Source organism: Falco peregrinus, chromosome 3, assembly GCF_023634155.1.
Source record: "Falco peregrinus isolate bFalPer1 chromosome 3, bFalPer1.pri, whole genome shotgun sequence".
Lineage (NCBI taxonomy): Eukaryota > Metazoa > Chordata > Aves > Falconiformes > Falconidae > Falco > Falco peregrinus.
Genome location: NC_073723.1, coordinates 115,621,124 through 115,634,562, shown reverse-complemented (window position 1 = coordinate 115,634,562; position 13,439 = coordinate 115,621,124). Strand labels below are relative to the sequence as shown.

At 63.5% G+C, this 13,439-nt stretch overlaps 2 protein-coding genes across 2 annotated transcripts; both read left to right on the top strand.

Annotated features, from left to right (window-relative positions):
* The first annotated feature begins 456 nt into the window (after window positions 1-456).
* Window positions 457-6,352, top strand: LOC101922893 (digestive cysteine proteinase 2-like). Its single transcript, XM_005238284.3, has 11 exons — window positions 457-611; window positions 1,810-1,869; window positions 2,130-2,222; window positions 2,339-2,511; window positions 3,248-3,491; window positions 3,563-3,758; window positions 3,881-4,074; window positions 4,620-4,711; window positions 4,798-4,959; window positions 5,572-5,761; window positions 5,996-6,352. The coding sequence occupies exons 1-11, from the start codon at window positions 560-562 to the stop codon at window positions 6,181-6,183; spliced, it is 1,644 nt and encodes a 547-aa protein (XP_005238341.2). The 5' UTR covers window positions 457-559; the 3' UTR covers window positions 6,184-6,352.
* Window positions 6,353-7,949: 1,597 nt separating this feature from the next.
* On the top strand, window positions 7,950-12,274 carry LOC101912512 (digestive cysteine proteinase 1-like). The gene is made up of 11 exons (XM_005238309.2): window positions 7,950-7,998; window positions 8,558-8,617; window positions 8,962-9,054; window positions 9,200-9,372; window positions 9,667-9,907; window positions 10,344-10,545; window positions 10,644-10,837; window positions 10,975-11,066; window positions 11,153-11,314; window positions 11,536-11,725; window positions 11,924-12,274. The coding sequence occupies exons 1-11, from the start codon at window positions 7,950-7,952 to the stop codon at window positions 12,109-12,111; spliced, it is 1,644 nt and encodes a 547-aa protein (XP_005238366.2). The 3' UTR covers window positions 12,112-12,274.
* The last annotated feature ends 1,165 nt before the right edge of the window (window positions 12,275-13,439 follow it).

Genomic DNA, 13,439 nt, shown 5'->3' with positions numbered 1-13,439 from the left:
TCAGCCCTCCTTTCCCTGCAAGCCCCCCAGCAAAGGGTTCCCACTGCTCCCAGTCTCGGTAATGCCAAGCTGCTCACAGCCCTGCTCCCCTGCTGCGGGCACTGCCTCCCGCCCATCACTCCGGCATCGGGGCTGCCTGGTGAAGAGCTCCCCAGCCTCAGGGAGGCTCCTCTCCCTTGCACCCCTGGACAAGGAGGTGCACAAGAAGGGGACACGCAGCCCCAAGCACCCCATTGCATTGCCGGGGTGGGGGGTGGGGGCATGGATCCGTCCATTCTGCACCCCACCACCACGCTGCTCGGGGCTCATCAGGGCTCATCCTGCACCTCCCGTCCCCCTGCAGCACCCAGCATTGCTCCATCTCCCTCCGCAGGCACCCTGCCGAGACACGCTTCCCACCAAGCACCCCGGGGTGCCCGGCCCCCTGCGCACCCCGCCAGGCACCACATGATGCTGGTTCCTTCCCTCCTCTGGGGAGGGCCCTGGCTTCTGCTCTGCTTCCACCGCCAGCTCTGGCTTAGAGGTGAGAGCTGGTGCTGGGCGAGCCGGGGCGGCGAGGATGGGTGTTCTCCGCTGGCTGGTGGTCTCTGCGCTCTGCGCCACCGTCTGGGGTGAGTCTGTCCCCCGTGGCACTGTCCCTGCCGAGCACCCTGGGGATGGGAGTGGGGGTCACCCAGGCAGGTCTTGCTTCCCTGCTGCTGCACCGCTGGGGAAGTGATTCCTTGCTTGTTGGGTCCCCAGATTTGCAGTTTCGCCAAGACAGAGGAGAGTTGCAAGGGGTGGCGAAGGGGTGGGGGTGGGGGACGCCCCTTGAGGGCTCAGCGGGGCTGCGGGGGTGAAAATAAAGCTAAATCGAGCCAGATGGGCATTAACCTGTGCACAAGCACAAGCTGTTGCCCTGGCTTTGCTGCCTGCGAAGAGCAGGCAGGGGGGGCGGGCAGGGGAGCCAGGCAGGCTGTCACTGGCAGCAGCAGGAGGAGACAGGGTGGGGGGTACAGACCCGTACCCCCGCAGGGTCTATGCTGGATCTATCGCTGCTCCCCCTGCCATGGGCACCACCTGTGGGTGCCCAGCCCCGGGGTGCGACAGGCACCCATGGGATGGGATGGGGCGCAGGCAGCAGGGGCTGCCAGTCCCTGCCCCCCCGGCTTTCAGGTGCAGCAGCAGGGGCAGGTCTGGTCCCAGCTGCCCGGGGCTGAGCACGGGGCAGACGCTGCTGGGTCGCTCCAGGCGAGAAGGCAGACGCTGACGGAGAGAAAAGGCCCATTCCCAGTTGCGGGTGTGTTGGCGTGGGGTTGCACAAGCTGGGAGCCCGGAGGGAGATTGGGAAGGTCACTGGGAGATGCCAGCGAGGACCAGCCAGCTCCCTGGCACCTTTCAACTATGCCTTGCCTGTCAGGGGACAGCTTGGCTGCATCCCCCCATGGCAACATCACCCAAAGCCATGGCCATGTCACCCTGGGGGTGACACTGCCTTCCACAGGGACATTATCCCAACAGCCACCTCAGCAGCTGGGGCTCCCTGGGAGTGCAACATCACTGGGCTCGCTCCAGTGTAGCAGGAGGTCATGGCGCAGTGCTGACCCTGGATCTGGCCCTGGAAGGGTGTCAGTGCATCAGTGCCCTTTCCATGTGCCGCTGGTGGGCTCGGGGAGCTGCTTTTGGCCAAGCCCCCCTGCCCTGAGCAGAAGGGGCTGCAGGGAAGGGGAGCCCTGGCTTGGGCAGCCTCCTGCCCTGAGCACCCCATCCCCAGCTCGGCCATGGCGGGGGGGCAGCCCCCACTCACCCTTGCTCCTCTCTGCCTTTCAGGACAGGACTATGGGCTCTCCCGGCCACCTCCTCATTTCGGTTCCATCTACCATGTCCGAGGTAACAGGACCCCACAGCACCCTTTGCTGGGGGTGAGGGGAGCGGAGGATGCTCAGCACCGGGCAGGACCAGGCTGTCCCAGTGCCAAACTGGGGCAGCTTCCCACAGCCGAGTGCCTCCCCTTGACCTGGCACCCACGGGGACAACAGCTCTGCTGGCTGTGGGTCCGCATGCTCTGTGGGTGCTGGGGGACTCGGGGAGGGGTGCTGGGGTGCTGAGTCCTTGGGGCTGACCCATGTCGCATGCTGGGGACCTCGCAGGTGTCATTAACCTGCCCTATGCCGAGATCGAGGAGCCCTTCGAAGCCTGGTACAACCTGACGGGAAACAAGAGCCGGATCCAATATTATGGGGGTAAGCAGGTGGGCGTCCATCCGCTGTGGGCTGTGCCTGCCCTGCACGCCCCCCTGCGCAAAGGCAGGGTGCAGGCAGGACCACCGTGCCTCAGTTTCCCCTTCTCACCGGCACAGGGCAGGTGATAACCTACCAGCTGGCAGCGGTGAAGCCCTATGGGATGCGGTACAAGATCACGCCAGAGACCACCGAGAAGGAGGTGAACACCAGGAAATGCTTCCAGCTGCCCGGCTCCAAGGAGGACGTGGTCAAGGCTCAGAGCGTCTTCCCCAGCATTGATGGCTTCAAGGTGAGAAACGCCAGAGCCTGGATCCGACCCGCTGCCCGGAGCATCTTCAGGCTCTGGGTGGGGTGCTGGGCAGCTGGGGGTGCTCCTCTCCATCCCAGGGGCTGCAGGGTGCTGGGACAGGCCAGAACATGCCCCTGCACCCCAGGGCACAGGGAGGGTCACTTCCCCACCCGGATCGGGGCCGGACTCCCGACTCCTTTCCCAATCTCAGCAGCCGTGTTGGAACGTGTCGCAGCCCACATGAACACCGGGGTTTGGGGATGGCTCAGGCAAGTTGCTACACGGCAGCTCAGCTCCTGTTGGCCCCAGCCTCCGGCAGGGCTGGGGGCAGCACGTGAGCAGCAGGGACAGCAAGCTGTCACCAAGCCAGACACGTGCCCGCAGGTCGAGGGCTTGGGAACACCCAGAGCCTTTTGGAGAGGGGGTGCAGACAGGCTCCCCCCCACTATGGGTGCACATACAGCACTGTGCGCACTGGGGTGTGCCCAGGGATGGATGGGGGGGTCTGTCCTGTGTTGCACCCCAAATCCTTGCCCTGCTTTCCATCCCGTGCATGTGTGCTAACGGCCATGGAGCCACTTGATCAAGCCGGAGATCCCAGTGAGGGCTGGTGCAAGGCGCTGTATGTGTGCTGGGAGCAACAGGATCCTGCAAAAGGGCTGGATGATGGGGAGCAGGGGGGGATTGTGGGGTCCCCACCCAGGTCCCCCTCTCCCTGACACGGTGTCCCCCCCAGTTCCTGCGTGAGGAGTACTACCGGGGCCGGTACTGTGCTGTGTGGCAGAACGTCACTCGCTGGGCGCAGAAGAAGAACGTCTACACCCTGTGGGTGACCAACTCCAGCTGTGGGGTGGCCCCCGTCCACTACGAGATGCAGGGCTACAACAGCCTGCTGGGCTCCCACTACGACAAGTACGAGATCGCCTACAGCGACTTCGACAACAGCTTCCCTCCCTCCGTCTTCGACATCCCCGTCAATGGTGAGCCAGGAAGGGGCCCCCCATCCTGCCCGTGGGGCTCGGGCTGATGGCATCCCCTCCTTGCTCCCCAGAGACCAAGAAGTGTGGGGTCCTGCCGGGGAGCGTGGCGGAGCACCGGGTGCTGGCAAACCCCATGGAGGATCTGGTGGGACGGCACCAGCCCTGGGCCCACGAGGTTTTCCACCACTACCGCAGGCGGCTGGGGCGGCAGTACGGCTCCGCGCGGGAGCTGGCGCACAGGCAGAGCATCTTCGTGCACAACATGAGGTACAGGCAGACGAGGGGATGCCGACACCCCAGGGGTGCTCCTCGTCCCCGCGGGGTTTCACCGCTGCTGCGGTGGGAGATGGCATCGGTGCCGGCTGGTGCCATCCCCGTCGCGGTGGCAGGTTCGTGCACTCGAGGAACCGCGCCGCGCTCTCCTACACGCTGGCGCTGAACCACCTGGCCGACCGCACGCCCCAGGAGCTGGCTGCCCTGCGGGGCCGGCGCCGGAGCGGGGCTCCCAACAACGGGCAGCCCTTCCCCACCGAGCTCTACACCGGCCTCATCCTGCCCGAGAGCCTCGACTGGCGCATGTATGGTAGGTGCAGGGGTGGCGGGACGGCAGGGTGCTGCGGGATGGCGTGAGGCTGCGATGTGGAGGCTGTGAGTGCTACTCATCCCGGCCAGCGCAATGTCCCACCAAGCCACCCTGCTCTCCATCACCGTGCTGAGGAGCCCGTGGGGCTGCAAGGTCCCCTGTGGTCCCCATGTCCCTGTGGCCCCCGCTCTGCTCAGCAACTGGAAGAAAGAAGCGGGGCTTATCTGTCAAAAAGCAGCTCGGTCAGCACTTGGCCCTCATTCAGTCTGGTGCCTATGGAACACATGTAGCATCTGAAGCCACATCTGGTTTCGTCCATGTCCCCATCAGCTGGGAGGGACCCCCCCAGAGCTTGCCCCAACCCAAGGGCAGGGATCCCCCCAGTTTGCTGGTACATTTTCCCCCACCCTGATTAGCACCAAGACCTGGCTGCACCGGCTCTGGGAGCACAGCAAGTCCCCAACTCCTGCCTTGGTTTCCCTTCCACCTGCCATCATCCCCCAGTGCCGCACCAGCCTCTCACCCCCCTGTCCCGCTGTCCCCAGGTGCTGTCACCCCTGTGAAGGACCAGGCTGTCTGCGGGTCCTGCTGGAGCTTCGCCACGACGGGTGCGATGGAGGGTGCCCTCTTCCTCAAGGTGAGAGCGGGGCTGTGCCCCGTAGGGATGGCCAGGGTGCCTGGAGGGTGCCTGTCCCCATCCCTGCAGCATGTGTCTCCCCACAGACCGGCGTGCTGACCCCCCTGTCCCAACAAGTCCTCATCGACTGCTCCTGGGGCTTCGGGAACTACGCCTGCGACGGGGGCGAGGAGTGGAGAGCCTACGAGTGGATCAAGAAACACGGTGGCATCGCCAGCACCGAGTCCTACGGCACCTACAAGGGGCAGGTGAGGGTGGCCCCGTGTCCCTGCCGGGGTCCCCCAGCTCTCAGGATGTGTGTTCTGGGACTTTAAAGCCACGATGGGGCTGCTCAGGATGGGTCAGAGGCACTAATGGGCTCTGGAGACGGGGATGTCACCTTGTCCCTGAGGCGCCAGGCACCCTGCTGTTCAAAGCACAGTCCAAAGCCAAGCCCCGGGGCTCAGCTGGGTGGTTTCATCACCACGTGCCTCAGTTTCTCTTCTTGCAAAACAGGGACAAGGCTCCTCCGCCCATGGGTGGTGCCATGGGTCCCTCCATACCCTGGGGTGCAGGGATGGAGCAGGGCTTCCCTGGGACGGGGACCTGGCTGCAAAACATGGGCAACAATTCCCCAAAGGCTTCAGGTGCAGGGCCAGCTCCCGGTGCTGCATGTAGGAAATGCTGTGTCCCTGCAGCAGCCAGGAAAATGCCCCCACCGTGGTGGGCAGGGGATGACAGAGGGGTCAGAGCTGGGATGCTGCCTCAGCCTGAATCCTAGATCACTCCCTGCATTAGAGCAGAGCTGCACGGGGGCAGCGTCCTCGTGCGGGTACCTGGGGGCTCCTGATGACACAGTGTCCCCCCTCTGGGTCCCACAGAATGGCTTGTGCCACTACAACCAATCTGAGATGCTGGCCAAGATCACGGGCTATGTCAACGTCACCTCAGGCAACATCACGGCAGTCAAAGCCGCCATCTACAAGCACGGCCCTGTGGCCGTCAGCATCGACGCCTCGCACAAGACCTTCTCCTTCTACTCCAACGGCATCTACTATGAGCCCAAGTGTGGTGAGTTGGAGGACACACAGGGCACGGGAGCACCTGGGTGCCCAGGGAGATGCCAGGACACCCATGTTTCCCTCCTTGCTGTCAAGCAGCTTTGGCAGGGGTGAAGGAGGGAACCGGCCCCGCAGCCCTCCGCAGCGCTGCAGCAGCCCTGGGAGCAGGGATGCTCACGGGAGCAGGGATGCTCATGGGACAGGGATTTTCTGAACGAGCCATCTCCTGTGTTGTCCCCTGCAGCGAACAAGCCTGGAGAGCTGGACCACGCAGTGCTGGCCGTGGGCTATGGGGTCCTGCAGGGAGAGACCTACTGGCTCATCAAGAACTCCTGGTCCACATACTGGGGCAATGATGGCTACATCCTCATGGCCATGAAGGACAATAACTGTGGTGTGGCCACTGAAGCCACCTACCCCATCCTGGCCTGAGCCACCTCTCAGCTCTGCAGGGAGAGCCCTCGGTGATGCTTTCGACACGCATCCCTGGAGCAGCCCTTCAGTGTGAGCCATCACGCAGCAGGAAGCTGGGCACACAGTGGGACAGGGCCATGGGGTGCTGGACAAGGGGCAGGATGGGGACCCAGCTGTGGGCTTGCCAATAAAGACCTTGGAAAAATACTGGTTTGCTTCTACAGCAGGGACTCAGTCGCTGGCCGCCCAGCTCTGCCCCCTTTGCAGACCCCAGTGCCTGCAGCATGCAACACATCTGTCCCCTGCACAGGTCCCTGTCCCCCAGCTTGTTTTTCTTTGTCCTGTGGGACCACAGGGGCCTCCTGGTGAGGAGACCACTCCGCCTGGCAGAGCCAGCTGGCTCTTGCAGACAGTCCCAGACACCCAGGGCGAGGGGAGCGGCTTTTCCAGCCCTATCTCTCAAGGTGGAGCACAAACAACCCCAGGGACTCCTGCTGAGACAAGAAATTCCTGGTGGGGTGCTGGGGAGGGGGGAAGGCAGCCACCCTCTGCCCCAATGCCCAGGTCCCTGTTGTGGCTATGGGTGGGGATGTCACCGGCGGTGTTTGCCAGCGCCACGAGCCAGGCTCCCCTTCACCCTGTGGGGCTGCCCCCATCCAGGAAAGGCACTTTACACCATGGCCATGGCTCACCTGGGTGCTCCTAGTTCAGAATCGAGCCCTCCTGGGAGAGCAGGGTCAGCGCATGAGGATCCCGCAGATGGGGTGGGAAGGTGCCTCTGTCCTGACCCTGGTGGTCTCCTGTCTTCGCTGGTACATCCCTGGGGCAGGATGCATCTCTGCATGGGTTGGGGTGCTTTGACAGTGGTGGTGCTGGTCCCTGGGGAGGTGCTGCAGTACGGGGTGCATCAGCCCAGCCCTGCACCCAGGGGTACAGCTGAATTGGACCCGAAAGCCCGTGGCACACGCAGCCAGGCTATGCCAAGCCCTTATCGGCTTTGTTTTGGGCTCAGGCAGCCCCACAGGCGCTCACTGTCACCTTGGGCTGGGGGCCAGCTGGACGCGCAGCAAGTGGGAGGGGTGAAGGCCACTCTGCTGCAGTGACACCACTGCTGTCCTCACAGGGTCCGTTTTTCCATGTCACTCCTGACATTTCATCTGCATCTTTCCCCTTTTTCCAATTAACCCCCCCCGCCTAATTGCATCCTTACCCCTGGTGGTGTATGCAGAAGGATGCAGGGATGCCAACGGGCCCCATCTCCCCACCACTGCCCAGCGCTGCCTTTGGTGAGACACCTTGGCTCCTGTTCCAGGAGGGCAGGGAGCACCCAGAGGGGCTCTGGGGTGCCTGGCAGGGTCCCATTGCCTTGGGTTGCTGCCGATGCTCCCCCTGCTCGCAGCACACTGATTGCAGCAAAGCCTGGCTGCAAACTGCCATGCAGGATGGGTGGGAGCAAAGGGACCCCAGCACCAAGCCCCCGATCCCTGGGGCACCCACCCTTGCCCCAGGGGATGGCCATGCCATGGGGTCCCACAGGGGTCTGGGTCCCATCCTGCTCCCCCTGCCCCAAACCCTGCAAGCACACAGCATCAGCACCCACCCTAGTATGGGTGAGAAAGACACCCATGGGTGCCCATGGGGGGGCAATGTAAAGCCACACCTCCTCCTTGGTCTAGCCCCAGCCAAGGGAAGGACGGGGCTCTGCCTGTTGGCTGCCTGCAGCTCTTTGCCCACCCACCAGCCATATTTAAGCCACCCATGGGTGCAGGGCTGGAGTGCGCAGGATGGAGGGGCTGGGGTGGCTGCTGGTGCTGGGGGCCGCCACGATGCTGGGTAAGCACCCACCTTGGCCAAGCTCGGAGGGGGGAACACACCGAGGCCGTGCCCCCGTCACAGGGGGATGCCATTGTGCCCCTTAGCCTGGGCACTGCGGTGGTCCTGGGCTGCTGTGGGGTCCTGGCCTTGGGATGGGGCTGCCCTGTCCCTATCCCTGTGCCTGGAGTAGTGCAGGGACAGTGGGCACACTCTGCGTGTGCCATATGGGGGTGCATACAGTTGCCCCTCATGTCCTGGGGTGTGCATGGGGGCTTGGGGTGCCCCTGAGCTGGCTGCACCCCAAGGAGAGTGGGGGGTGGTGGTGGGGTTGGCTCTGGATTGGCCAGAGAGCTGGTGGAGAAGCAGGGAGCCCCGGCTTGCAGACCCCTGTTCTCTGCACTGCCCAGGCAGGTGGGAGCCTTCCCAGCACTGCCACCAGCACGTGCTCCCCTGGGGCTGTCCCCCTCTCCGGGGGGACAATGAGCCAGGGACCAGCACTGCTGCCAGCCCCTGCCATGGAGAGCTGGGTAATCAGTAGTGTAAAGGGGTTCGGGGTTTGTTTCTGTTTTTCTTCTAGAAGCAGAGTGCAGAGCTTCTCTGGAGACACCCACGTTTGGGGACATCTACCATGTCACAGGTAGGGCTTGGGGACAGGGCACCCCACTGGGATGGTGCCATCGCTGCCATGCTGCCCGAGGGGGTCCCTCGGGCACCTCCAGCCACCAGCTCCCATGTGACGTGCCCAAGCCGAGGAGGCTCCAATTCCCCCACGAAACCCAGGGGCTGGGGTGCATCGCTGCCGTTGGGTGCTGCCGGTGGTGGCCAGGGGTGGAGGAGGGGGGTGATGCTGTGGGGCTCTGGGGTGCTCCCTGCCCACCCTGTGCTCCCCTCTCAGCCACAGGCTCGGGGCAGGGGGATGGGGGATGTCCCTGGGGATCAGCCCCCCGCAGCCCCCCGAGCCCGGCCCCTCTGTGTCCGCAGGAGTCATCAGCCTGCCTTACGCAGAGATCAGGGAGCCCTTCGAAGCCTGGTACAACCTCACTGGTGGGAAAAGCCGCATCGAGTACTATGGCGGTGGGTGCAGAAAGGGGTCCGTCCCCTCCATCCCTCACCCTCCTCCTGCCCCAGGACGCTCCTGTGCCCTGGGAAAGCCCTGGCAGCCATCACCACACCAGGACCCGGGGGCTTGGCTTGACCTTAACGCTGTCCTCATCCCCAGGCCAAGTGGTCACCTACCAGTTTGGCTCCATCGAGCCCTTCGGGGCCAGCTTCAAGGTGACGCCTGAGACAACGGAGACGGAGGTCAACGTCCGCAAGTGCTTCCGCATCAATGGCACCAACAGGGACCTTATCGCCCCGCAGAGTGTCTTCCCCAGCCTGGACAACTTCAAGGTGAGCCCCGGGCACAGTCCTCCAAAATGCAGGATGGGGCAGGGGAGGGGACAAGGGACACCCCCATAGGTACAGGGCGTTTGATGGCTACCTCTCTACAAGGGCGGAGCAGCCTTCCCTGGCTGGGTATGGGTAAATACAAGGCTGGATGAGGCCAGGGGTGATGGAGATGGAGGGGTTACATCCAGGGTGGCATCACGCAGGATGGGGTGCCATCACTGTGGGGTGCCCCAGCTCACTGGGGGCATGGTGCCGGTGTGGCACCCTGGTCCCTGACGCATGCACTGTGCCCAGCGGGTGCGGGAGGAGCGCTTCCGTGGGCAGCACTGCGCCGTCTGGCAGAACGTCTCCTACTGGGGTCACAAGAAGAACGTCTACACGCTGCGGGTGGGCAGCTCTGCCCACGGCCCTGTGCCCCTGCACTACGAGGTGCACGGCTTCAACAGCCTCCTGGGCTCCCACTATGACAAGTACGAGATCGACTACTCCTCCTTCAGCCACCGCTTCCCTCCCAGCGTCTTCCATCTCCCCGAGGGTGAGTGTCCCCAGCCACCGTGCCGCCCAGCCGGTGGCTAGTGTGGCCACCAAAATGCAGCACCCCTTCCACCGTTTGTTTTTGGTTTGTGTTTTTTTGGTTTTGGTTTGGTTTTTTTTTTTTATAAGACTGATAATTTGGGTGAATTCCTTTGCTTGGGAAAACAGCAGGGGAGGAATTTAATTAATGTCGATAGCTGGGGTGATGCAGGTGCTTTCCTGCTGTTGGCTCCCCCGTGCCAGAGCGCAGGGTTCTGGGTGGGATGGCGGGTGCTCGGGAGCGGCTCTGGAAGTGTGGATGCAGATCACCCCCGCACCCATGTGTCTGTACGGGATGGGCAGCCCCAGTGGTTTTGGGGGTGACCACGCTGTGCACCACGGCTGGGGGGACTGGGAGGGACTGTCCCTGCTCAGGAGGTGTCCGTGTCTCATGGCAGGGGTGCAGTGCAAGCAGTGGCCCACAGCCAGCCCCGAGCACCGCATCATGGCCAACCCCATGCAGGAGTTTGTGGGGAGGGCACCAGAGATGGACCATGTCCACCACCACCTCTTCCACCACTACAAGGAGCGGTTCGGGAAGAGCTACGACAGCGAGGAGGAGCACGAGCATCGCAAGCGCACCTTCATCCATAACATGCGGTACAGGATGCCAGGGGGACAGGCTGGGGGGTGCTCAGGGTTGGGGTGGCCAGCGTGGTCCCTCGCTCCCCTCTCGCAGCAAGTCTGCTCTGCTGCAGGTTCGTGCACTCGAGGAACCGCGCCGTGCTCTCCTACACGCTGGCGCTGAACCACCTGGCCGACCGCACGCCCCAGGAGCTGGCTGCCCTGCGGGGCCGGCGCCGGAGCGGGGCTCCCAACAACGGGCAGCCCTTCCCCACCGAGCTCTACACCGGCCTCATCCTGCCCGAGAGCCTCGACTGGCGGCTGTATGGTGAGGAGGGAGCTGGTACCACCAGTGTGCAGGCCTGGAGTGTGCACGGGGGTCAGCTGTGCATGCCAGGGTTTGCGGAGGGACAGGTAGCATCCTTCACTGCTCTGCTAAATGTGTGCCCGTCCCGCTGTCCCCAGGTGCTGTCACCCCTGTGAAGGACCAGGCTGTCTGCGGGTCCTGCTGGAGCTTCGCCACGACGGGCGCGATGGAGGGTGCCCTCTTCCTCAAGGTGAGAGCGGGGCTGTGCCCGGTAGGGATGGCCAGGGTGCCTGGAGGGTGCCTGTCCCCATCCCTGCAGCATGTGTCTCCCCACAGACTGGCGTGCTGACCCCCCTGTCCCAACAAGTCCTCATCGACTGCTCCTGGGGCTTCGGGAACTACGCCTGCGACGGGGGCGAGGAGTGGAGAGCCTACGAGTGGATCATGAAGCACGGTGGCATCGCCAGCACCGAGTCCTACGGGCCCTACCTGGGGCAGGTGAGGGTGGCAGTGTTGCTTGGGGGGTGCAGCGCTACCCCTTCCCCAATCCTTCCCCCCAGGCGCTCCCAAATCAGCCATCAGGCCTCCGGCAGTGGATGGAGGCTCTACTTTGATTTATGGATGCTCCATCCGAGCTGACCCTCTCCCTCCTTCCCCCTGGCTGGGGTGGGTCAGACCCCCCCACTTGCCCTGCTGACACCCCCGCCTCCCCCCCCTAGAATGGCTACTGCCACTGCAACCAGTCGGAGCTGCTGGGCCAACTCACCGGCTACGCCAGTGTGGAGCCGGGCAGTGCCACCGCGCTGAAGGCTGCATTGGTCAAGCACGGCCCCGTGGCCGTCAACATCGACGCCTCGCACAAGTCCTTCACCTTCTACGCCAACGGTGTCTACGAGGAGCCCCGCTGTGGTGAGTCCAGCCAACCCAGGGGGCTCTGTGTCCCACTCATGGGAGCTGGGATAGGCAAAAATATTTGCCGGGTGGTAGTTACCTCCCCGCTGAGCTCTGAGCCAGGGGATATGGGGCCACTCGCTGCATCAGGAACGAGCTCCAGCTCCAAGGGATGGGGAATAAGATGGCTCTGTTTTCTTCTCTCCTCCTGGCTAGGAAATGAGACATCGGCGCTGGACCACGCAGTGCTGGCCGTGGGCTACGGGGTCCTGCAAGGCAAGAGCTACTGGCTCATCAAGAACTCCTGGTCCACATACTGGGGCAACGATGGCTATGTCCTCATGGCCATGAAGGACAATAACTGCGGTGTGGCCACTGCCGCCTCCTTCCCCATCCTGGCCTGATGTGACACGGCCCCACATGTGCCCTGTCCCCTCTGTGTCCCCTTGGGCAGCTCCAGCTGGATGGGGGCTGGCAGAGGGATGAGGGGCCCTGGGAGGTGTTTGCGGGGCTGAAGGGGGCAGCTCAGACAGGAGGTCGGAGGATGCTCTCAACCCCCTGGAGAGATATTTTACCATTTTGGCCATAAAAGCCTGTAGAAGTGATCCTGTCTGTCATGCTCAGGTGTCTTCCACCAGCCTTAGCCCCCCCCACCGCCAGCCACAGCCCTTGCCATGGCTGCCTTCTGCAGCCCTCTGTGGGATGAGTTTCACCCAATGCTCAGCCCAGCCTCACCCGTTTGGGTTGTGTGCCCTAACGCCAGTTTTCAGTGCCACCCCCAGAAGTGCCAGCACCCCCTGCCCCAGCAGGGAGCCTGAATCCACTCTCAGAGGCTGGGCTGGGCTCAGAGCCCTCCTGTGCCCAACTGCACCACCCCATCCCTGCTGCCGGCATCACACAGGGAAGCAGGGAGCTGCCCCCCACCAGGGCAGCCCCCAGCACCCAGTGTCTCTTGGCACACCTGGATCCTTGGCTCAGCCTCTCCCCAGGCTCCTGCGTGGGCCAGGGCTTGGTGACTCAGTTTCCCCACGCATCTGGGGGGAAAAGCAGAGCTTCTGAGGGTTTCCCTCCCGAGCCCTTGGGATGGAGGGAGCCCAAAGGAGACCCAGCTCATTCCATCCAGGACACATCAGGGGGGCTTCTCCAACCTCCTGGGGAGCAGCTGGGCTTGGAGCTGCCACCCCAGAGCTGTTGTGCTCCTTTTGTCTCCACTTGCTCCAGTGCTTTACCCCAAAACCTGCATGGCCATGGGGCAGCCTGACCAAGAGCTGAGGGGCTAACGAGGCTAGTGCTGCTCTTGGGGTGTCCAGGCTGGGTATCAGGGTAGTGTGAAGGCTCATTTCTGGGGGTCTGATCACATCCACCCTGGCAGGCAGCCCAGAGCCCCTAGGTGAGAGCTGCTGGCACCACCAGGCTCTGCCTTCCCAATTTAAGAGCCCAATTAGCAGCCAGGCAGCTGCAAGGGGAGCCTACAAAAGGGGTATAAGCCTGGCTTGTATCAGCATGTGCACAGGCTGCATCTTCCCCCGGAATGGGCTTCTGGTGGTTGAGAAGTGACATCCCCCCATGGCTCCATGGCTACACCCTTTTTCTTAATAGCAAACAGCCAGGGTCAGCCACCGCGCTTCCTCACTGCAAGCACCGGCCGGCAGCACCCAGGGAGCAGCGCTTCCTTCCAGGCGATGTGATTGCTCCCAATTGAGGGTGGCAGGTCATAATATTTTCTTGTTTT

Bases quoted from the DNA above. Each gene is read 5' to 3' on its own strand.
- LOC101922893 (XM_005238284.3), top strand. From the start codon at position 560: ATGGGTGTTCTCCGCTGGCTGGTGGTCTCTGCGCTCTGCGCCACCGTC. The intron at 3,759-3,880 runs GTACAGGCAGAC...TCGCGGTGGCAG, and splicing joins ATCTTCGTGCACAACATGAG to GTTCGTGCACTCGAGGAACC. The intron at 5,762-5,995 runs GTGAGTTGGAGG...TGTCCCCTGCAG, and splicing joins CTACTATGAGCCCAAGTGTG to CGAACAAGCCTGGAGAGCTG.
- LOC101912512 (XM_005238309.2), top strand. From the start codon at position 7,950: ATGGAGGGGCTGGGGTGGCTGCTGGTGCTGGGGGCCGCCACGATGCTG. The intron at 8,618-8,961 runs GTAGGGCTTGGG...CTGTGTCCGCAG, and splicing joins GGACATCTACCATGTCACAG to GAGTCATCAGCCTGCCTTAC. The intron at 9,055-9,199 runs GTGGGTGCAGAA...CCTCATCCCCAG, and splicing joins CCGCATCGAGTACTATGGCG to GCCAAGTGGTCACCTACCAG.